The sequence below is a fragment of the Pelophylax lessonae genome (genome assembly GCF_965119305.1).
Source record: "Pelophylax lessonae genome assembly, chromosome: 4".
NCBI classification, from domain to species: domain Eukaryota; kingdom Metazoa; phylum Chordata; class Amphibia; order Anura; family Ranidae; genus Pelophylax; species Pelophylax lessonae.
This window is the reverse complement of record NC_138771.1, coordinates 60,299,771-60,324,993: the sequence shown is the minus strand read 5'-3', so window position 1 is coordinate 60,324,993 and position 25,223 is coordinate 60,299,771. Positions and strand designations below refer to the sequence as shown.

General features: G+C 43.7%; 1 protein-coding gene across 1 annotated transcript in view; it reads left to right on the top strand.

The window, feature by feature from the left end:
• Positions 1–25,223, top strand: part of FES (FES proto-oncogene, tyrosine kinase) — a 344,941-nt gene that overhangs the window by 115,109 nt on the left and 204,609 nt on the right. The window contains exons 4-5 of the mRNA XM_082253226.1: positions 5,589–5,762; positions 8,138–8,234. Coding sequence (XP_082109352.1) covers positions 5,589–5,762; positions 8,138–8,234 — 271 coding nt within the window. The remainder of the gene's footprint in view (positions 1–5,588; positions 5,763–8,137; positions 8,235–25,223) is intronic.

The window sequence follows — 25,223 nt, the reverse complement described above, 5'->3', positions numbered from 1 at the left end:
GAGTCTTAGGGTGTTGGGTTTCAAAACCTGATAACTGTAAATATTATGGTTAAAAATTCTTACAAGGTATAGTCCATCTTATGATAAAGTCCCGATTCACACTGGTGCTATGCGGCAAACCCTGCGAATCAGTGCCGGTTCCCGCATCGCACCAGAATCGCACAGTTGTTCACACTGAGATCTGCAAATCGCTCGGGGTGTCAATGTTAAGTCAATGACAGATTGGATCGCAGTGCGAACTGTGAAATTGTGCATGAATCGGATCGCATAGGTGTTCACACCCATGCGATTCGTTTCCAGTGCAAACCAAAAAAAGGGACCTGCACCATTTTGGTGCGAATGCATCGCACAGGCATCGCATGTGATCTGCACAGCAATGCGGTGCAAATCACATGCGATGTCTGGCATAGCATTAGTGTGAACCAGCACTAATATAGATATCTTCAAGATACTGGAGACAGACTTTATTTTCTGTAAATTCTCCATATATGAACTGAAATCTGAGTATCCAAGATTAATCATTTGCTGTACTGTAAACAAGATTATTGAAACATGAATGATCCAAATTGGAGTCCATTCACACTTTTGTGACTTAAAAATCGACCCTGCGACATGATGTGACTTTGCTAGAACTTTGTTACGACTTTGGCTTCTATAACACAGAGGCAACATATCTCCTTTCAAGCTATTTTGCTGGAGCCTCAGCAAACTTGTCCACTTGTGGGTTTTGCAAATCTCTTCAAGGGGTCTTTTACTCTAGCATCCCCTTCTTTAAAGTGACAATGAGCCACTACTTCCTCTCCCAAGGTAGCAACTCACACACAGTTCCTTCATCCGGTCCACTGGCCTAACAGGATCTTCACGTAGCCTGGGCCGAGAGGGCCTGCATGACTGGGGTTTGGAAATACAGGCTATAAGAGCTAAAGGGTTAAGTAGGTGAAGGTTTATATAAATATAGGACTTACCTTATTGGTGGAGGTCAGGGTGGGGCAGGGTGTGGTCTCAGGGGGTCTTCTGGGGGACGTGCTGCCTGGGGCTTCATTCCAGCAAGGGACAGCGCAAGGTTAGAATTTCCCGCCCTCCCGCCCTGTGGGGTTGTTTTGTAGGGTTGGGGTTTTCTTCGGTAAGGATTTCCGGGTGCAGGTATTGTCAGGGCAGCAGGCAGAGGTCGCTGGGTTTTTTAAGGCAGGGGATGGGTACGCTCTTTGGAGAGCGAGGGTCAGGGCCCATCTTCGGTATGGGTGTACCTGCCCTAATAAGTGGTGGATTTATTATTGAAGTGTTGTAATCTGGCTGTATCGGTTGGAGGAGTTATAAACGTTTGTCCCCGAGTCGGTGTAATTGCGGCTGGGGGCCTATGGTGACACTAATGGGGTGCCAGATACAGCCGGTTGGTCATTTAAGGGTGCCTTCAAAAATCTTAAGACCTATTGGAAGAGCAGGTACATTTATCAGGCTGGTCATGTAGGTTATGTATGTTATATTTTAAAAGAATGTGATATGGTGTAATGAAAAAGTGGTGATTTATGTTTTGTGAGGCTGCTTTGGCCATTTTAAACCCAAATAAAGAGGTGGTGTGCAGTCATTTATTGGGGTACAGGGAAGGTATGTGGTGTTGGTTGGGTAGGCTCTGGCAGCCAAAATATTGGGCAATACCCCCAGTCAAGGTTTCCTCTTCTTCTGTACTTCCGTTCTCCTGGCCTGTTGGCCCAATTTCTTCGCAAAGTGTCTTTGATGATAAATAATGATCTTGGCCTGTTAGCCCAAAGGATCTCAATGAAACATCCAGTAAAGACGACTTCTTGTAGCAACTAAAAGCATAGAACGAAGTGTCCACTAAAGTTTTCTGAACAGGAAGTCTTTGTGGTTTAGAGGGTTGGCGTTTTTTTGGTGATACAACACAGTGGTAGTTGTTCTGCTGACTCCCAATCCTTCTTGCAAGGATGGAAGGGATAGGGAAATGTGGGAATAGAGCTTCCAGCCCCAACAACAACAACTTGAGCTTTTCTTCGGGCTCTCAGCCCCCTTGTAACAACTTCGAGGCTAGCCAGCCTTGTAACACAACATCTTCTCTACAGGAGTGGGAACTACGCATCCTCAACAGTAGTATTCGGGAGGAGGTATCCGGACAGTCTTTCCTGTAGAGTCCTGAACACGAACAGCCAAAGCCTGACCTGTTCCATTTGAGCAGTGAACCTCCACACGGTCTATGTAGATGGACCGCCCTAGCTTCCAGTTGGCCTTAACAGAGAGAAAGGTGTCCCACAATTCAGGCCTCTTCTGGTTCCGATACGGTTTGGGGATGTATAGAAATTCCCAAATCGCCTCATCACACCACTCTTCTCTCTTGGCCTCAATCTCTTCCATTGTCTCCCGAGGAGCATAGGGGTAGTCGTACCCATACTCCAGAGCCACCTTCCTCTGTATTAGGTGTTGACATCTTGAGAACCTGTGAAGTTTCTGTTTGTCTCCTCTCCCAGGTGGGGTGTACAGGGTCTCCTCTCTTTTAATAAGATGAGCGTAAGCCACATTTTGATCCCGCGCTCGGGTGTAGGGGCGTGGTGGGGACAAATCTGGGACCCTTGCAGCATAGGTCTCACAGAGCCCCAAGTTCCTAGCTCACTGCATGCGTACCACAGCCTCCTTCGTCTCATCTTCGAGTGAACTGGGACTCACAGAGCTACTCCTCTTCTCTGTTCCCCAGTCCCACTCAGTTTCCTCTTCGGATTTCCACACATGGTACCTGGGGTGCCCAAACTTTCGATCCCCACTGTATGCATTCATTTGTCAGGTTTCCTACCACTGTCCAACATGCCCTATTGGACCAGTGTGAAACACTCCTCTAGACATAATGAATTGCATACTGAGCACAATGAGCAGACCTCACTAACAGATCCTGCTCTCTGGTAGACGGAGAACAATATAGATTTACCTCAGCCTCTCTGGTAAGCAGATAAGGCTCAAAACTATACTTTCTCACTAGCACCTACCTAGGAGGGTGCTACACTAATAATATTAATAATAATAATCATAATAATAGTAATAATAAAAAAAATAAATGTAAAATAAATACACAAATAAATAAAAAAAATTAAATAATCTCAATTTTTATTTATTTTTTGGTCTGGTTTGGGTGTTTATTATTATTAATATTATTTATATTAGTTTATTTGCTATTAAGTTTAGGGGTTAATTATAATTAATGTAATATTACATATTATTAGATTATTTTTTTTATGATGATTTTTAATATTTGTGTATTTAGTTTACATTTATTTATTCGGATATTTTTGCTATTTTATTTTAAAAAAAAATTTCATTTAGGCAGAAAGTCGTACAAAAACGTGCGAAAAGTGTGTTTCCTTTAATTTCTATGGGAATAAAAATGTGCCAAAAACGCTCCAATATGCCGGATTCAAGCTAAAACAAAAGCTCCAGAACTTTGAGCTTCAGGCATTTGGCTTCAGGCCACTTGGAGTGGAGATGTGAACCATCTCCATAGAGAATAATTGAACATTTTGAGCTTCGAGCGTCAAGCCATAAAACGTTGGGGGTGTGAATGTGACCTAAAGACTTCAACATGGGAAACACAACAAAGTTAATAAAAATATAATTTTTATTTGTACAGAATTTAAAAATGAATTGATAAAACAAGGGCTTATCAGCCTTCACGCCATCCAATAAATACTGTTGCATATGGCTCTATACAGGTGGCAGAAGACTGGTAGGTTTAGAATGACATAGCAGAGATGTAAAGACTGAATGCTTCTGGTAAAAAGGTATGCCAGGTCAACGTTTCGCCAATTAAACGGCTACTTTAGGACACAATGAGGCACCTATAGAGCAACACTAAATATATTGTATGAAAATAAGGAAAGAGAATAAGTATAGGTACATATTTCACCATGTATTATTGCATATTAACCACTTTATGATCGATTCACGTAGATTTTCTACGTTGCCCGCCCGCGAGCCTGTAGGGGTGAGCGCGCGCCGCCTGGGGAGAAAGGGAGGAGAGGGAGAAAGACAGACGGCTGATGTAAACACAGCCGTCTGTCATTCTCCCTGAAGTAAACAGAGAGGCTATGCGATCCTGCTATATAGGATCGCATGTCTCTGTGGTTACTTCACTAGCCACGCCCCCTGACAGTAAAAATCACTCCCCTAGGGACACACTTAACCCCTTGATCACCAATAAAGTTAACCCCTTCCCTGCCAGTGTCATTTTTACAGTAACAGTGCATATTTATAGCACTGATTACTGTAGTAATGTCACTGGTACCCCCAAAAGTGTCAAAAATGTCAGTCAGGGGTCCGATCTGTCCGCCGCAGATCGTCGACATTACTAGTTAAAAAAAAAAAAAAAAACAATAAAAATGACATAAATCTTTCCCGTAGTTAGTAAACGCAATAACTTTTGCGCAAACCAATCAAATTACGCCTATTGTGTTTTTTTTTACCAAAATATGGAGCAGAAAGCTGCCCTAAAATGTTAAAAAATTTAGATTTTTACATTTTTTTTGAGAATTTCATATTAAAAAAATGTAAAAAATATTGTTATTTTTTCAAAATTGTCGCTCTTTTTTTGTTTATAGCGCAAAAAATAAAAATCGCACAGGTGATCAAATACCACCAAAAGAAAGCTCTGTTTTTAAGAAAAAAAGGACGTTAATTTCATTTGGGTACAGCTTTGCACGACCGCGCAATTATTGGTTAAAATCACGCAGTACCGAATCGCAAAATAGGGCCTGGTCTTTGAGCAGCCAAATCCTCCGGGGCTAAAGTGGTTAATATTTCATATGTATTTCAATTATAATATTTCATGTACAAATGATGCTCAGATAATTGTGATTAATCATAAGACGTTCAGGGAGTACAGCCTTGGGGCGGGCACAGGGACAAGAAAAGGGGGGGGGGCGGCTGATAACTAACTGGTGGGAAACCACCTTGGGCACATTGGCCTATAATGTGCCATTAGTGTGCATGCATCCTACATAAACTGGCATAAACCCCCATTTCACCCAGTGGCACGGGGTCACCCTGCTACAGGTGACATTACTAACAAAATCTGGTATATAATTTTAATTAATGCATATGACTGCATAGTTATTATATAGTTACTATGTGTACTGATTTGTGTATTTTGCTCATAAGTGCCGGTTCACACTAACGGGGCACGACTTCGGGGGCGACCTGTGAAGTCGCGTGCACCGCGACTTCGGCGCGACTTGCACGGACTTCATATAATGAATGTCTATGCAAGTCGCTCCGATGTCGCACCGAAGTAGTACAGGAACCTTTTTCTAAGTCGGAGCGACTTCATTCGCTCCTATTCGAACGGTTCCCGTAGCACACAATGGACCGCGACTTGTCAGGCTGACCAGTCGCCTGACAAGTCGCGGTAGTGTGAATGGACACTGAACCAAAAATAGACATGAGCTAATATTGTGCCAATTTGCTGGCAATTTTAATCCTGAGTGGAATTCCCCTTTATCTGCCTTCCTTCTAAAATAAAACCAAATTGCTAATGTTCCGTTCAGTTCCATGTCTCCATTTTCTCAGCTTTTCCTCTGTTTTCTCTTTCCTAGACCTGGTCCACGATGGTCACTCAGACAGACAACCTGAGTCACATGGTAAGGAACCATTCAGACACTTTGTATTCCGGACCCTTGAAGAAGCTCTCTGACCTCATTCGGGAAAAACAGCAGCTGAAAAAGTCATACGGAGAACAGTGGCAACTACTCAACCAGGATTATGTGAAGGTGATGAATTTCATGTGCTTGGAAAGTTGATTCACTGCAGTCATTATTATTGTTTTCTGGCAGTCTTGACTTTCCACTGAATGATTAGAAGTGTGGTACGATGGCGTATTATGCTGGCACCATCTCTGTTCCCATCTAGAAAATAACAAACTGCATTCCATTCTCTGTCATAAAGCTGAAATCCAGACACCTATAACAAAATAACATGCAACTCAGTTATATATTCATTAATATATGAGAGTGATTCAATAATTATCCATACTTTTGCTATAATAATCCTTAGGCCCAATGCACACAGGGTGCTTGCCAAGCTCTCCTAATGCCTTTCCTCTTGGCTACAGTGTTTTGGAAGAAAAATGCCCGATGCATGTAAACAAGTCTAGATGCGTTTGGATGCGTCAAACGCTTGGGGGTTAATTAATTTAATTGGCCAGAATAATGAGTTATTCTGGCCATTGAAATTAATTAATGCTCAAGTGCTTGACACACCTAGGAAAAATTTTTTTTGGGAGAGGGTGACAGTCAGCCCTATAAAGGACAGATTTCCATCCTGTACCACATCCTAAAAAGCTAGGTGTACAAAAATTGTTTCTAACAAACTAGATAGGGGACTTTAAAGGTACCTTAAAAGCACATATAGTGCGATTTTATTGTGCAAGAAAAGTATTCTTTAAAACCATACAGATAAGAGATTTTTAACAGACATTAGCAGGGCCGGCCCTACCATGGGTCCCACTGTGTCCATCGGACCCAGGCAGCACTTGGAGAGGGGCAGCAAATTGACTCCCAAGATTTTTTTTTCCAGCAGTTTTGTGTGTCATCAGTTTGCGGCACATTACGGGTGGCATTTCCCCATCTCATACTGCCGTAGTGCAAACATATGAGTATGAGGTGGTGGAGCGTCTCCTCTGGGGAACATCCCTTACGTGATTGTGGTGTGCGCAATGAGGTCAGACATCAGCGCACTCCATGTAACACAGGGTAGGCTGGATCTTCCAGGGCGGTGCGGCAGACACAAGAGTGACAGGACAGAGGACAGACAGCGGGTGTTTGGTGGACCAGTCCGGTGGGGAATTATGGAAGAAGATAACAGTATATATAATTATTTCAAAATTGTATATTTTGGTGGGCATGATTTTTTTTTTTTTTGGAGGGGTTGGAGCAGCATTTAATTCTTGGACCCAGGCAGCACAATGTCTTGGGCCAGCCCTGGACATTATACATATAGCTCTATATAAGAACACTATAATTCCCCAATAGTCACACTTATCCGTCCACCCTGCTGCAGTTGGGTGGTGGATTGTCTCGCCATAAATTGCATTCCACGCAGGTGTGTTTCTCGGGGCAACAGCACGATTCTTCAGGAAAGTATTTGATGGCGAGCTTTTCCAACAATAAACATATAGTAAACAATATCTTCATACAATGGCCGTCATTTTCTGCCCATTGGATCTAGAGAGGTCTCAACTAATCAGGTCAGCATAAAGTTTAGATATATCGTATATCACAAATTAAATAGTCTCTGTAGAGAATATCATATTGGACCAACAAATGGGAGAAGTCAGGAGAAGTCTGAGCCAGTGGAGAGCTTAGTGGTTATGCATCCATGGGGGTGGAATGCCCTGTTCCATGTGCCCATTTTATACTTTGAGTACCTGCCCCTCCAAAGGTCTCTGCACGGCCCTGCTCAGTGTGCATGAGGCCTTAGGTTAGCTGTACAGATTTCCCCCCTTGCAAGTTGAGATTGCACCTTGAGGACAGGGACTGATGTGAATGTACAATATACTGTATATGTAAAGTGCTATGTATGTACCTGTACATTTTATACTTACCTGCTCTCTGAAATGGAATTGCACAGAGCAGCCCTGATCCCCCTCTTTTCTGGTCCCTGGCCAGCATCTCTGGCTCCTCCTTGTCTCGGTGTGCCACCAAGAGCAGCAGTTTCCTATGGTGGCTCTCCTGCAGGCTCAATCCTTGGCTGTGCTGCGTGCATCTATAGACGCAGACAGCGTGGCTCACCCCTGCCCCCCACTCTCTCGTCACAAGATTGCACTGACAGCAGCGGTAACCAGTGGCTCCTGCTGCCTCAGCAAAACCTGTGAGAGTGGGGAGAGCAGCTACAGATGGGCACAGTGCTGGATCAAGTGAGGACTCAGGTAAGTATATGGGGGATGAGGTGGCGATACTGTTACCTAAACATTTTAAATGTGACATTGTATATTTTTATGTTATTTTTACAGTGTTTCAGTAATTTTACTTATGAATTGAGCCCATGATGTTCTCAGACTTTGGCTTAGGGAATTAGGTATTTAGGTAGACAAAATATATTCTGTATATATGTAAACTTGTAAACTTGTTTTTTTGTTACACATTAGACAACACAACAGGAGATAGAAAATTTGAAGGGTCAATACCGCACTAAAGTAAAAGATACGTTACAAGCCAAAAGAAAGTATGTAGATGCAAGTAAAGGTGAGTAAAGTGCATTTTGGGCACACTACTATTATGTCTATGCTTCTCATTTACTAATTTTCTCTGAGTAGCACATTTATGATTGACGTATTTTAAGGTATTACAAACCTTCCTACCTGCACTTACTGTTTTTCTCCTACATAAGATGTATATTGATCATGTAGTTTCATGATGTCATTTGTTGCCCCATACACACAGCCTATAGTAGGGTCAATTTTCACATTCTGGTGTCAACAGTTTCTGTTTGTGTTTAGACATAAGGCATGCAGCTGCGCATTGCACAGGTTCATAAATGACTGTCTTTAGTCTAAGAACTGACACTTCCTCTAAAGAAACTATACATCTCATAATCCTGGGTCTTTAGTCTAGTGCTCTGTAGGTGAGAGCTAAAGAGTAATTACACCTGACACAAACACAAACAGACAGAGAGATCACCATATACCGTAGTCCTTCATCACATTAGCACTCCCACATTTGTGACACAGCAAAGAGGAAATAGCAAGGTATGGATTGGATGCTATATGACCCGCAACAAGAAGTTGCCTGTCCATATAGCAAATATGGAAAACTTAGGTAAATGAATACATGGAGAAAAGGGAATGAATCAGCCATGACACTACCAACCTCAGCCACAACATGGGAGACCACCATTACAAGGCAAACAGGCAACACCAACAATAACTGCACTAATACCTAGTTACAGTGAAACCAAACCGTTTTTGAACACAACAAACTGAAAATGTTATATAACAAATTTTTTTATATAAAACAAACTCCCCATCCATCCATGCCTCCATGCTTTATTTTGTTGAGAATTTATTTTGAAAAACACCCCACTTGCATTGCTAGCTGCAGCCATCTTGAGTAAGGGCAGATGATTTATGTAGCATTTATTTCCTGGAATCCATCTGCTCTTAGCTTAAGCATGCAGACAGGCGGGTGTGCTTAGCTCCACATGAAAGAGAAAAAAGAATGTCCATGAAGTCTCCTGGGATGAATGATATAATTTTGGCCTATGCCAGAAACCAGAAAGTAGCTAAAGAAATGTAAAAAAAAAGTGAATATAACATACCGTCCTACATATTTATTACGGATAACAGCAAAAGGAATTAAAATAGGTAATGTTGATTGAAAGAGTTTAGTTCTGCTTTAAAACAGCAAAAAAACATTTTAAAGTGTACAGTCTCTTTAGGGGACATTGTCATTGACAGCAAAAATGACAGCCTGGAATATCTATACTCTATCAGTCAGTGGATTTTTTCCAAATCCACTTTTTCTTTTATCTCTCATACTACTGTTATGTCTTCCATTATGTGCAGATGTCAAAAACTAGAATTCTTCCGTATTTTACTTTAGCTTCCTCACCATTCTCTATTTGAACTATCCTAACCTGTGATTTTCCTGTATTGCCTTCTCACAGTTCTCATATCCTTTGTGATAATCTCCATATGGCATATTTTTATAGCAGGTTTTGTACAGTTTTTTTATGCTTTAGAAAGTAACGTCACAAGCATTCCCTATTTAGATTTTAATGTTGAAATCCAAGCCAGCAGATAAATACATGGTTGAAACACATATATTTGAACTGTCAAAGTGTTGGTCATTTTATTTAAAGCAGTTGTAAGGTTGAATTTTCCCTTTTTTTTTTTTTTTTACTCAAATAAAAAAGATGTTATACTTTTTAGCTCTGTGCAAGAGTATTGCACAGAGTGGCCCCAAACCTCCTATTCTGGGGTTCCCTGCCAGCTCGTCCTCTTCTCTGTGTGACACCAAAGGAGGCCACTTTCTATGGTGGCACACATTCAAGCTGGCTTCTGAGCTGAGCTGTGTGCATTTATAGACACACACAGCACAGCTCGGCCCCACCTCCTGCCCTCTGCTAGGATTTGACTGACAGTAGCAGGAGCCAATGGCTGCCACTGCTCTCAGCCAAGCTTTTGACAGAGGACCTGCAGAAGAGCACAGTGCTGGATTAATACAGGACTTAGATAAGTATTTTACCTTACTGCCAGTGAAGTTGGCCTTGCACTCTTAAGCACACTATACAACTTTTGTTGTTAGATTTCCTTTAGATTTATTTTACACGTAACACCTACCTAAACATTGTTGGTGACCAAGTACACCCGTTCACAAAAATAGTACTCCCTGGTGGCAGTGGCCTCTTTCAACAAGAGGAACACAACAATGAGTTTATGGTATTGACTTAGCTGCCAAATTCTCCAGATCTCAGTCTAATCGAGCATCTGTGGGATGTGCTGGAAAAACAAGTCCAATCCATGGACGCCCCACATCACAACTTACAAAATCTAAAGAATCTCAGAAACTTCTAACCATTAACAATAATACATATCAAATATGACCACCTAATCAGAGATATTCTATATAATACTGATAATACATGTATGTCGCTTGTGGGGATACATTGCAGAGCCCCATCAGTTTTTTGGGTTTTTTTTACATATTTTTAGGAAAAACCTAAAAATAAATAAATACATTTAAAAAAAAAAAACACAGAGAAAAAAATAGAAACCGGAAAAAAAGTAAACAATAAGAGTAACAAAGGAAAAAGAAAGAGAGAAGGAGAAAGGAGAGAAAAACAAAATTGTTATGTGACACCAAGTTATTGCTTTTACAACTAAAGACTCATCAAGGAGTGCCTGATATCTCTCCGATACAGGAAAACGGGTCCATTGACCCCACGTTTTACTGAAATGGGCTTCCGTATGATATATGGGCTGACATATAATATAATGGCACCTTGAGAATCTGTAGATTAACTATGCATTAGGGTATATGAAAATTCATGGTTCTGTATTTAAATCTGTTGCTTTAAATAAAGAATTTGAATAAAAAAAAGGAAAAAAAAATGACTTAAAAAACTGTTACTGATGAAATAGTCGCCCAGCACCCAGTATCAGGACAGATTCGTCTAGCACGCAGGACAGGGATGTGGAACTGCACCCTCTCTCCCACTGTTAATGCATGGCATAGAATTGGTTTACTGCCCTTTGTCCATTCTCTTTTCCCTTGCTCCACTGTGCCCAGGGCAGCTGCCCTTCCTACCCACCCCTTGTCCCAGGCCTGCCCTACTGTACCTTGTGGGAATAGACCCTTGGACAGCACTCCTAGTTCCTGGACCTGTCTGCCAACTACACAGTATTACAGCCATACACCTTGATGTCAGATATCTGCATTCTGCAGTAGTGCGATTTGAGCCATTCATTCTGTATGGTATGGCTCAAATCGTAACGCATCCGCACTAAAATTGTGCAGGACCTTTTTCTGCCACACCAGAATCACATCTCATGGGTGTTCACACCCATGCAATCCAATTCTGCAAATCAAAATGCTAACTGATTTTTGTGAGCCATTATTTTAATATACACACTGCAGCAGTTTGCATGAACAGGGTGCGATTTTGATGTGGTGCACAAACCGCACAGAATTCGCTGCGAATGCCGGACCGCATGAGTGTGAACCGAGCCTATAGCACTAGCTATAGGTTTTTAAAGAGGTTTTTGAGTCACATGACCTATAAAAAAACACACCATAAGTACAGTAAAATCACGGCAAAATCACGTGCGTTTTTGGCACCATTATTGGCACCTTTTTCTCTATCAGCAAAATGCAGAAAAACACAATTTTCAACTGATATGTTTTAGCCTCTGAAATTTCGGTGCATCTCTAATTTTAAACATATCTTCCTTAGGGCCCGTTCACACTGGAATGCAGTGCGGAAGAGCCGCATTCCCGTGTGGTTTCCCTCACCGCATACCGATTGCAATTCCCTTCTGATCTTCTGTGGTAGTAAGTTCAGGTTAACGACACCCCAAATGCAGGTCGTTTGCCCACACCTGCCTGCACTGGATCGCATGGTACAAAAGTAATATGCAATGCGGTTTCCGCACATTTCTAAAAGTAGTGCATGCACTATATTTGTTTTGGTGCGAATTCAGCCCATCAAAAATGAATATGGCTGAAATTGCACTGCACAGATCTAAATGCAGTGTAAATGGGCCCTTAGGCATCCTGCAACGTATTGGAACAAGGTCACAGTTTCCTCTATGAGCTAATTTCCTACCCTGGAGACCAGAAAATTTTCCTCACTTGTTATCTTTTTGGGCTCTGCCCCTGTTACTTAGTATCTTTTTGGGCTCCAACATATCCCCCCCCCCAGCCCTGTGGGTTCTCCTGCCTCTGGAGCCTGCGAGAGAAGACCTGGTCACTGGAAGTGTCCCCTCCATCAGTTGTCCACATCAAGCAGGCAGTGATGTGGACACCCAAAGAAGGACCCAGGAAGTAAATAGAAGAAGAGAGAAGGACTGTCATGTGCTCATGACTTCAGTTGTTAAAGTTTAAACCAAAATTATCTAATAAAGTAGTGAGAGCAGGCAGCTCTTTATTGCAGAAGAGACATGCTATGTCTCGTCTGCAATAATTAACACTTACCTGCTTGATTGTAGTCTTCTATTGCATGCACAATGAGCTGCACATGTGCAGAGGTGGGGGGGGGGGGGGAGCAATCTCCTGGAGGGGTAGGGCAGGTGCAGTTTGTTAATGAGGTCAGCTGCTGAAGTACTTCCTTCGAGCATTTTTTATGTCCTAAGGGACGGGTATCCGGTAGTAATAGAGAAGTTTTCTACGGAAGATACTGGAAGCTGAGGTAAAATCTGCTCTAGAATATAGAGAAAGCTTTTTCTTTTCTGCAACAGAGGTGCAATAATGATATATTGGTACAAAGAGAATCTGGAATTTAGAAAGAAAAAATAAAAAAAATGGTGGGGGGTAATTGGCCTTTAAAAAAAAAATGGGCATTTGGATAGGTGTGTTTCTTCTTTCTTACCAGCAGTTACTGTAGTTAGAGAGGGTTGCTAATATCCTGGAGCTGAGCTTTAAAGTGGAATTAAACTCCACTAAAAAAAATCTTGGGTCCCCAGAAGGAAAATGCCATGATTTCCTAGTATATACCGCAAACTTGCGCATTATGAGAGATTACCTGTCAGAGGAAGCCCTCCAGTGCTGCACTGTCAGTGCTCGGGCGCTACCGTCTTCTCTTGGCTTTCCTTCCGGGTTCACGCTGTTTGGCTGCTTGGTCGTGCCATAATGACATCACTCTTGCGCAATCACATGGCACTTCATCACGGCACGCAGCAAATGCCGTAAATGTACTCTGAGCTGCGCATGCCCGACATTGTGTACATTACTGCTGACATAGGGAACAGGGAAGCATTTATGACTGTTAGGGTCTCTTTAGTCGTTAAAAAGGCTACCTGTCAGCATTTTTTTTTTTTTTTTAGTCTAATACCACTTTAAAAATATATACTTTACTAAATTTTTTTAAAACCACAATTTAGTGTCACTTTAAATGTAAAGATGGGATAAAGGAAGACATAAGCATTTGTATGAGCCTATTCCAGCATATTAAAACCTCGGCACATTATCTTTAAAGAACATACCAGCACGGAATAATAATGAGAACTCACTGGGGGATAAGGAAACGCTTACTAAAAATTCCAGTTTCCCTATCTTGTCTCCATGGTGCGTACCCATATTAATGCAAATAGTAACGTTCTTCAGAAGTCTGAGGTTGTTCTAACAATTTAGTTTTACCTTTTTCAGCTGTTACACTTTATATCTTAGTAAGCCATGAGTTAAAGGCCATTATGTTCATTGCCTCTGCCAGTGTCGTGTTGGTTATTTTTATAGTATTGGGTAATTATTTAGACGTAAGTTAAGTGCTCAGTTTGTGTCATGGTTTTTTATTTATTAAAAAAAATTATTGTAATATTTATTTATTTTTTTCTGGGAAGTGTCTATATTTTTTGTATACCGCTTCACCAGGTGGAGAGGAGTTCCATATAGGGAAATGTCTTCTGTTGGGTCTATCATTCAACTTGGGGCACCCAATTGGGTATTGAAATCCCATGAGATCTGTGGTGGCCATCTTGACAGGGAACTCGGTAAACTTGGTACCCAGCATCATTTGGGTACATCTGGAGCATGTGTGTGTGTGGACAGGGACAGAGCTCCATTAGCTAGGGTCACGATAACTAGAGCAGGATGAGAAGGGACAGTTAAGGATTATTTTGCTGTGTACACTAAGAAAAGAATACTGTACAGTCTCAGAGATCGTGGAAGCTGTGCCACCAGTCATCTAGTACTTCTATACCACCCCTCTAGTGCAGGAAACTCCAAACCTTCTAAACAAAGGGCCAGTTTACTGTTCTTCAGGCTTTAGGGAGGCTGGACTTTGACCAGTGGGAGAAGAAAATGCTGCAGGATCAGAGCTAGTGCAAAATGTCTCAGACTTGGTGGTCAGTGGAAGTAGAAAAAAATTACATAATGCCTGTGGTCAGTAGGAGGAGGAATAGTGCCCTATCGTTGGTGTCAGTGGAAGGAATAGTTCCCCATAATTAGTATCAGTGAAAGGAATAGTGCCCCATCATTGGTGTCAGTGGGAGGAATAGTGCCTCACTGTTGGTGTCAGTGGGAGGAATAGTGCCTCATAATTGGTTTAAGTGAGAGGAATAGTGCCTCATTGTTGGTGTCAGTGGGAGGAATAGTGCCTCATTGTTGTCAGTCGGATGACTAGTGCCCAATTGTTGGGGACAGTGGAAGGAATAGTGCCTCATCCTTAGTGGGAGGATAGTGCCTCGTCGTTAGTGTCAGGGGAAGGAATAGTGCCTCATCGTTGGTGTCAGTGGAAGGAATAGTTCCCCATAATTAGTATCAGTGAAAGGAATAGTGCCCCATCATTGGTATCAGTGGGAGGAATAGTGCCCAATTGTTGGTGACAGTGTGAGGAATAGTGCCCCATTGTTGGTGACATTGGGAGGAATAGTGCCCCATTGTTGGTGTCAGTGGGAGGAATAGTGCCTCATCGTTGGTGTCAGTGGGAGGATAGTGCCTCATCGTTGGTGTCACTGGGAGGAATATGGCCCCATTGATGGGTAAGTGGGAGGAATAGTGCCTCATCGTTGTTTTCAGTAGGAGGAATAGTCCCCATCGTTGGTGTCAGTGGGAGAAATAGTGCTTTATTATATTATTGGGACGAGCAATGTCTCTAGGGCCAGATAAAGGTGAGCAAAGGACCACATCTGACCCATGAAAAACAAAAAGAAAAACGCTCTAAGTGCAGACAAGCTGCTCAGTGCCATTGGACATCTACATTTTGGTATTTATTTTACATTTTTTTAATCAGTTTTTTCATTTTGGTATTTCCCATCCCCTATTTCCCTCTCCCCTTTTTAATTGTTTTCTTCAACCCTTCATATGCTGGTGGTTTTTAGCGCTCTTATTCAGTTGTTTTTATGTACATCTGACCCATGGGCCGCAGTTTGGAAACCACTGCTCTCGCTAAAGCATTCCTCTAGTACTTGTAATTGTGGGACAGTCTATGTTGAGCTGAATATTCTGTTATCGCTGTTCTATTTCTCCTCTCTCATCAGCGCATTACTGAAACTGCTTGTAACCCCATAGACTGCGTGGTTTCCTCCCAAACTGAGTACATACTTCCTAGGCCTCGCCTACATTTAGAAATCTTCCTTTCTGCTCAAGGCCTCCTATCATGTCCCTCTGATTGTGGTTCAAACACAGACACCACCATCCTTACACTTGGGCTATGGTTAACCCTTTTGTTGCCAGAGCCATTTTTGCATTTTTTGCACATGTCTAAAAAAAAAAAATATTAAACCCATAGATTGGTTAAAATCCCCAAACATTGGATATTGCTGAAAGCAGAGACCCTGGAGAATAAAATCATGGTGGATTCAAATTTTTTATGTCACATGATATTAGCTCAATGGTCTATCAAGTACAAATGTGCAGAATAAACTAAAGTTAAGTGTAGGGCACAATAGCACAAAATATTACCTGTTTTTATAGTAAAATATAAATGTTGAGGTTGCAGCAAATAAATAGATACCCAACGTCTAAAGCCTCAAAGCGAGACAATCCCGTGAAACAGCGACTAACTGATACCCAAAATTTTCTTTTAACCACTTGCCCTCTGGAAGATTTAGACCCCTTCATTTCCAGGCCATTTTTTGCACTATATTAAAAAAGAATAGCGCACACATGCAAAAGAAATGACTATCAAATATGAAGACAATCCATAAATAAAAATGGGGATTTGGTCCCACCATATGGCCATATCGTGCTCAAACCCACCAATACGTCAAAGTACCCCATTATTAGTGGGTCCTACACCAGACATCCCAAGTCTCCCGCAAGTCGCGGGAGACTCCCGCTTTCCGCCCTGAGCTCACGGACACCCGCGAGCTCAGGGCAATATCCCGGCTCTGTCTGTGTGTGAGTCAGATGACTCATCGATGCAGGCAGAAGAGTGTGTCAGCAAGCCTGCACGGAGCCGAAGTAGATCCGGATCACAGGCGGAGTGATATGAGTCATGCACTCCGTCTGTGGGAGGAGCTGCAGAGAGCAAGCAGAGGCTTTGCTCTCTACTACAGCCACATCGTCTACTCCAGGAGGCATTTTGGCGCGCGGGGGGACCAATCATCGTGACACCCCACTATGTGACAGACACAGTGACATAACCTGAGAGCAGCACCAGAGAGCCAGCACCTGAGACCAGTACCAGCAAATGACCAGCACCAGTGACCAGGCCAGCACCAGTGACCAGCACCAGTGACCAGGCCAGCACCAGTACTACCACCAGTGACCAGGCCAGTACCAGCACCAGTGACCAGGCAAGTACCAGCACCAGTGACCAGACCAGCACCAGTGACCAGGCCAGTACCAGCACCAGTGACCAGACCAGACCAGCACCAGTGACCAGGCCAGTACCAGCACCAGTGACCAGGCCAGTCAGGGCCATCTTACCGAATGGGCATGCTGGGCAGTTGCCCGAGGGCCCCACTTGCCTGGGGGCCCCACCTTCCCAGTGACCCAACCCCAGCCAAGCATTCCTGTGTGCATCCCGCCGCCGAACTTAGCAGGTGGCAAGCGCCTGTCGGCCCTGCGCTTCTGTCAGGCCACTTGGGCCGTGGAGGGTGAGCCCACAGCTGCAGGAATGCCTGTCCACCTCCATGGGAACAGACACACACAGGACAGTCAAGTCTGATTCCCGCCCGTGTTTGTGTTCACCGAACCCAGCCGCCCAACTTAGAAACTGTCATTAGCCTGGCACTGCTGTACCAACAAATATTGCCTTATCGATAATTTGCTTTTTTATTCTCATGGGTGATTGTGTAGGCAGGGCCCCAGTGCACTGCATTGCCCAGGGGCCTTTAATGCTTTTAAGATGGCACTGAGGCCAGTACCAGCACCAGTGACCAGGCCAGTGCCAGCACCAGTGACCAGACCAGCACCAGTGACCAGGCCAGTACCAGCACCAGTGACCAGGCCAGTACCAGCACCAGTGACCAGACCAGCACCAGTGACCAGGCCAGTACCAGCACCAGTACCAGCACCAGTGACCAGGCCAGTACCAGTGACCAGGCCAGTACCAGCACCAGTGACCAGGCCAGTACCAGCACCAGTGACCAGGCCAGTACCAGCACCAGTGACCAGGCCAGTACCAGCACCAGTGACCAGTACCAGCACCAGTGACCAGACCAGCACCAGTACCAGCACCAGTGACCAGGCCAGTACCAGCACCAGTGACCAGGCCAGTACCAGCACCAGTGACCAGGCCAGCACCAGTGACCAGGCCAGCACCAGTGACCAGGCCAGCACCAGTGACCAGGCCAGCACCAGTGACCAGGCCAGTACCAGGACCAGCACCAGTACCAGTGACCAGCACCAGCACCAGTGACCAGCACTAGCACCAGTGACCAGGGCCAGCACCAGTACCAGCACCAGTGACCAGGGCCAGCACCAGTGACCAGCACCAGTACCAGCACCAGTGACCAGGCCAGTACCAGAGACCAGTACGAGTACCAGCACCAGTGACCAGTACCAGCACCAGTGACCAGGTATACTGATTACATTTCATTTCATTATTCTCTGGTAGTGTTAAATTGGAAAGGGGGGGGGGTGCGGCGCGTGCGTGGGGGGGGGGGGCGGCGGCGTGGGGGGGGGGGCTCACCTCCCTGAAATTAGTTTTTGCAGGTTGGGATGTCTGTCCTACACTATCCATAAAAAAAGGATGAATCCAGCCTCTCTAACCCTTGGAGACAACACTCCTTGCTGGGAGAGATTTGCTACTGCACTACAAGAGACTCCTCCTATATCTACTTGATAGTGGACTCTGATAGAGTACAGGTGTGTCTGGGGGGTGCTCAACCACAGAAGTCTGGTCAGACCGAATACATAATAAACAAGCAAAAAGTTGCACCAGCTTTTAGAAATACATGTTCAGGGTTTGCTCCCCCAACTTTTTGCTTGTTTATTTTTTGCACTATGACACTGTGTTATTTTACCTGACAGTTGCGCGGTCGTGCGACACTGTATTAAATAAAATGTATGTCCTTTTTTACCCTTTTACACCTGGGCGTTTTTGTTGTAGGCGTTTATTGGGCATTTTTTGGGCGTCTTTGGAGTCAGGCATGACATCTGAACTTCTGTGTAGGGGTATATATACACACACACATATATGTGTATATATACACATACACACATATAGGTGTGATAGGAGCGGAGCCCTGTGCCTGCAAATAATTTTCATATACGTGTGTGTGTGTATATATATACCCCTATACAGAAGTTCAGATGTAATGCCTGCCTCCAAAGACGCCCAAAAAATGCCCAATAAACGCCTACAACAAAAACACCCAGGTGTAAAAGGAGCGGAGCCCTATCCCTGTGCTACTAAAAATTCTAAGAAAAATAATCTTTTTTTTCTGGTTCTGGACAAACGATCTTTTTTTTTCTGGTTCTGGAGTCCAGTGGGGAATGTGGGGAATGCCTGGCTAATAAATTTCCTTCTTCTTCATGGAAAGTCGGATCACAAGTCGCTTCAAATAAGATAAGGAGGCGACTCCCATTGAAGTCTATGGGACAAGTCGGATACAAGTCGCCTCAAAGTAGTACAGGACCCTTTTCTGAAGTCGGAGCGACTTCAGTAGTGCCAATTAAGACGGCTCTCATTGATTAACATTGCTTTTTTTATGTCAAGCGACTTGGGGCGACTTGAGGGCACACGAGTCGCCTCACAAGTCGCGGCAGTGTGAATGGACTCTAATGGTGATGCGCAGCAACATTGCAACAGACAAATCGGACACTAGGTGACACTTTTTGGAGACCAGTGACCCTAATACAGTAATCAGTGCTAAACATATGCACTGTCAATGTACTAATGACACTGGCTGGGAAGGGGTTAAATATCAGGGGTGATCAAAGGGTTAACTGTGTGCTTAACGTGTACAGTGCAGTGAATTGCAGCACAGATGGGGGGATGGGCACGCGCAATCTAGCCCCCTACCCCGGTGCGTGGATCATGTAATACGTACAGGATCCAGCGCAGAGCGGCCGCCCTGCTGCAGTATATGTACAATGGGCGGTCCGCAAATGGTTAAGATGATTCACCCTCTGTATTCGTTTTACTTTTATCACTGAGAGTGAATGTAAATGAAAAACCTAAACATTGATGGATCACCAGAACAGAAATAGAGGTAGCAATCTTCTAATGTTGACACTAGTTCTGGTGACTTTGGAGGGATTTCCTGTCATTTTTCTGTTTTGGTTATGGGACAGGAAGTGAAGGGAAATTTCCCCAATGGGACACAGATAGAAAAAAAACTGTCAAGAGTTAAAATCCTCCCTTACTCTCTCTAAATTGAAAAACTAAACTTTATCTGAGCGCCACAAACCGGAAACACTATTTTGTTTCATTTTTAATATTCAAAGCAAACTCCCCCATCCATCCATGTCTTCATGTTTTATTTTACTGACAAATGACTTTAAAAAACAACCCCCCCCCTAGCATTTCTAGTTGTGACCATCTTGAGTAAGGGCAGATGATTCATGTAGCATTTACTTCCTGGAATCCTCCCTAGCTCAGGCATGCAGGCAGGAGGGTGTGCTTAGCTGAGAATACCTCTCCTCTCCTCCCCTCCTCCAGATGAAAGAAGAAAATAAAATGTGCATGAAGACTCCTGGGATGTATGACATCATTTTGGCCTAGGCCAGAAACCAGGAAGCAACTAAAGAAATAATAAAAAAAAAAAAAGGTAAATATAATATACCTTTCTATCTATTTAGTTAGGCTAGCAGCATAAGCATGAAACATAACTAATGTTCATGGAGAGATTTTAGTTCCGCTTTAAATCTCTCAGGGAAGAAATAGCCTAGTCTTATAGACACCGCTGGACATAAGAAAGTAATACATAAGCACACAAGTATATACTGTGGATTCTTCAAATTCTTGTAGCTTTATGAACATCATCTCTTGGTGTTGGTTGGTTATTGGAATTATTTTTTCAGTTTTATTTACCGTACTCTAAATGTATGACCATATGTTTAGCCTCTTTAATAAAGTGTTTGTAAAGTCACATTGTGTGGTTAATACAGTTAGTAACTACAGTGTGTGTGTAGTTTATTTATTTCTTTTAGGGTTAAAACCACTTTAAAGCACAGAGAAATGCATAATTACCCAAAACAATTCATATTGGTATGCGCAGACTATTGCATTAGGGTGTGCACCTCAAAGCTCAGTCACAAATGCGTGTTCATATATACAGTATCTCACAAAAGTGAGTACACCCCTCACATTTTTGTAAATATTTCATTATATATTTTCATATGACAGCACTGAAGAAATAACACTTTGCTACAATGTAAAGTAGTGAGTGTACAGCTTGTATAACAGTGTAAATTTGCTGTCCCCTCAAAATAACTCAACACTTGGCCATTAATGTCTAAACTGCTGGCAACAAAATGAGTACACCTCTAAGTGAACATGTCCAAACTGGGCCCAAAGTGTCAATATTTTGTGTGGCCACCATTTTTTTCCAGCACTGCCTTAACCCGTTTGGGCATGGAGTTCACCAGAGCTTCACAGGTTGCCACTGGAGTCCTCTTCCACTCCTCCATGATGACATCACGGAGCTGGTGGATGTTAGACACCTTGCACTCCTCCACCTTCCGTTTGAGGATGCTCCACAGATGCTTAATAGGTTTTAGGTCTGGAGATATGTGTAGCAGGTTTTCCAGGCCTGTGGCCTGATGTGGGTCTGCCATTGTTACCGTTTACCTTTCCAGCCCATGTGAGCTGCGGCCCTGGATGTAGAGACTGAGACATGGACAACTCCAACATCATGGTTTTGTTGTTTTATTGTAGATAAAGGGGATGGTAGAAGGGAATGAGTGGGATACTCCTTTAGGCTTCAACTATATACACTTGGGACTTGGTTCCTGAAAAAGGCCTGTTGGCGATTCCTTAATGCCAGCCAGCGCCAGCCAACGCTCACTAAACTCTGAGGATACTCCATAACTTAATAGAAGTGCTGAATCCTTGACTTAAAGTCCAAAAGATCCAGGACTGGGAAATTGTAGAACCACCGACACTGTTACACTGCAACAACGTCAGCCAATGACGAAACGCATTAGGTGGAACGCACGTCGTGACGTCACATGAGCTGGGTGGAACGCAAACCAGTAGTACCGCGCTCCACTCCACAGCTCTGTATGTGACGGCGTTTTATACCTGTCTTTTTCCTGTAATTGGATCATGTAAACTGTTTTTGGATTTATGTACAATAAAAATACATTTTAAACGTTACTGCACTATTTGGAGCTTTCCCTTTTTAAACATATCCGGCCAGAGGAGGGCAGCGGAGGAGTGACACCATTGGAGTAAAGAGGAGGCACCCACCCGGAGGGAACCCATCCCGGCCCTGGGGGTCATTTAAGCTTATGTGGTCTTAATGCCATAAGGCATATAAGACTCACTTGGTCTGGTGAGTGAGCAATTTTACTATCAGCCATGGTGGAAATCAAAAAGTGACACCAGTTTCTGATTGGAGAGCCTGGCACTGAGCACCTGCACCTTTGCACTGACTTATTTAAATACGTTTGAACTTTTTTCACAAGAAGTCACATTTGTATATGAACTGTGTTAAACATTTATGAGATCATTTACATATCTCATGCATCACGTATGAACTTGAATATTTTCTTTTTTTATATATACTTTTTTATATATTTTTTTTATATTTATTTATAGTGTGCAATCTATTGAACAAGCAATTTTTGTTTCTTGTATATCACATCAATTTGTCCACTTGGTTTTTCTGCACAAACCTTATACACTTTAATATAAGCACATATATTTTTTTCTGAAGTATTATAAGACTGTCTATATTTTATATTATATATTTGCACTTTATTATTGAGCAAGCGCTATACGTAATCCTTCATCAAGGTAACTCCATATCCATACACTGCAACAAGTCACTGAATACTTCCCTCCCGCCTTGCTCTGGCTTGAGGTAGTATATTGTAGAACTGTAAATCCCAACTGGCACACTCTGTACAATTCAGGGCCCAATAGTAGGTGCCCCCTTTAACCTTGAATTCTTCGGGGTTCACTGTCTATGCACCCCCCTCTGTAACTTCAGGGTCCTCAACCTAGGTACCCCCTTTCCGCTAGCTGGCACTGGATCCCAGAACCTCTTCCGGAGTGGTCCCTTTTAACTCTGGCAGACCCCCAGGGGCAATCCTCAGTACTCACGACCTGTGTCCTGGGACTGAACCCCTCTCTCTCTCTCCGCAGGTTCTCGGCACACCGGATCCCCTCAGCTCAACTCAGCACTCTCTGGATTCTCAGGCGACACCTCGAGACATCCTCTTTCCTCAGACAGGAGGAGAGACAGCCGCACTCTCCATCCTGGGACTCTGCTCCCGCCAAAGACATTGTGTCATGTGCCACCCCCAAACTTATACCCACTCCCAGAATCCTTTGCAGCACAATCTGCCTTCTGGGGTAGTTACAAGCCTGGATGTGTCCTCTGATTGGGCTTCCTCCACCGCCCTATGAGAAACCTCTCACAGGAGCCAGTGGGGAGACTTCCCCTTCAGCTGGCACACCTGGAAACCATGACACCCTGACTAAATAAATCACAGCCCTGCTGTTAGGCAGACAAGGCCCATTATACCTTTATCTAGCACCTACCTGTAGGGTGCTACACATGCTTGGCCAGTCCATCACCTTTACCCTCAGCTTCTTTAGCAAGGCAGGGGTCTTCTTGGAGGTGTGTTTGGGGTCTTTATCATGTTGGAATACTGCCCTGTGGCCCAGTCTCCGAAGAGAGGGGATCATGCTCTGCTTCAGTATGTCACAGTACATGTTGGCATTCATGGTTCCCTCAATGAACTGTAGCTCCCCAGTGCCGGCAGCACTCATACAGCCCCAGACCATGACACTCCCACCACCATGCTTGACTGTAGGCAAGACACACTTGCCTTTGCACTCCTCACCTGGTTGCCACCACACACGCTTGACACCATCTGAACTGAATACGTTTATCTTGGTCTCATCAGACCACAGGACATGTTTCCAGTAATCCATGAACCTGCGGAGAGTCTGCTTGTCTTCAGCAAACTGTTTGTGGGCTTTCTTGTGCATCATCTTTAGAAGAGGCTTCCTTCTGGGATGACAGCTATGCAGACCAATTTGATGCAGTGTGCGGCATATGGTCTGAGCACTGACAGGCTGACCCCCACCCCCACCCCTTCAACCTCTGCAGCTATGTTGGCAGCACTCATACGTCTATTTCCCAAAGAAAACCTCTGGATATGAAGCTGAGCACGTGCACTCAACTTCTTTGGCTGACCATAGTGAGGCCTGTTCTGAGTGTAACCTGTCCTGTTAAACTGCTGTATGGTCTTGGACAACGTGCTGCAGCTCAGTTTAAGGGTCTTGGCAATCTTCATATAGCCTAGGCAATCTTTATGTAGAACAACAATTCTTATTTTCATATCCTCAGAGAGTTCTTTGCCATGAGGTGCCATGGCCAGGGGAGGACTGGGCCAGGGGACAGGGGGACAATTGCCCCCCGGGCTGCTCTGATGCCCCGTAAAAAGTCTGCACTGCTTCTGCCACAGACATTCCTAAAGGATTCCTGGTGAAGAGAAGTGCCTTCTACTGAGTGCGGGTTTAAGACAAGGACAGAGCTCAGGCCTCCCCCTCCCCCCAGCATAGATTATGTAAACTGTGTCTGAGCAGAGACTGGTTCAATGCCCCACTGGAGACTCTTCTCCCCCGGCCACCCCCAACTGAGCTGTCCCAGTTCCCCCCAACCGCCCCCCTTCTGGCCAGGTCGGGAACCCGTATTCAGCCGGTAAGTAGAGAGTATCTGGAGCAGGGCTTCAGCTTAGAATGGGGCTCAGGAGGAGAACTGGAAGAGGGAGCGTGGGAGGGGGGGCCGAGTCGCTGCACCATGGGCCTCTGGTTTGTACTTGTACCCTGGGCCGAAAGTTGCCAGTCTGCCCATGGCCATGGCTGTGTGTTGAGTTATTTTGAGGGGACAGCAAATTTACACTGTTATACAAGCTGTACACTCACTTCTTTACATTGTAGCAAAGTGTCATTTCTTCAGTGTTGACACATGAAAAGATATAATAACATATTTACAAAAATGTGAGGGGTGTACTCACTTTTTGTGAGATTCTGTGTGTGTGTGTGTGTGTGTATGTATGTATATATATATATATATATATATATATATATATATATATATATATATATATATATATATATATATATATATATATATAGACAGACACAAACTTGTAAACTGATATTTCAAAATGTATTAAAACTTTGACGGTGTCAGTAGGGCAGAGATTGGTGTCAGTTGGGCACTGTCAGTAGTTTTTTATTTATTTATTTATTTTTTAATTATTATTTTTTTCAGTATTTTATAGTAACAATTCTTTTAGGAGCCCCACTGGGGGCTTTGGTGAAATATCAGACCCCTGATGTCTTGCTTATATAACAGAGAAAGGGGCTGAGGGCACGGATTCCCCATCCCCTTTCTCTGCAGCATCAGCTGCATAGTGAAAGAATGGATAGTGCTCTGTGCTGAG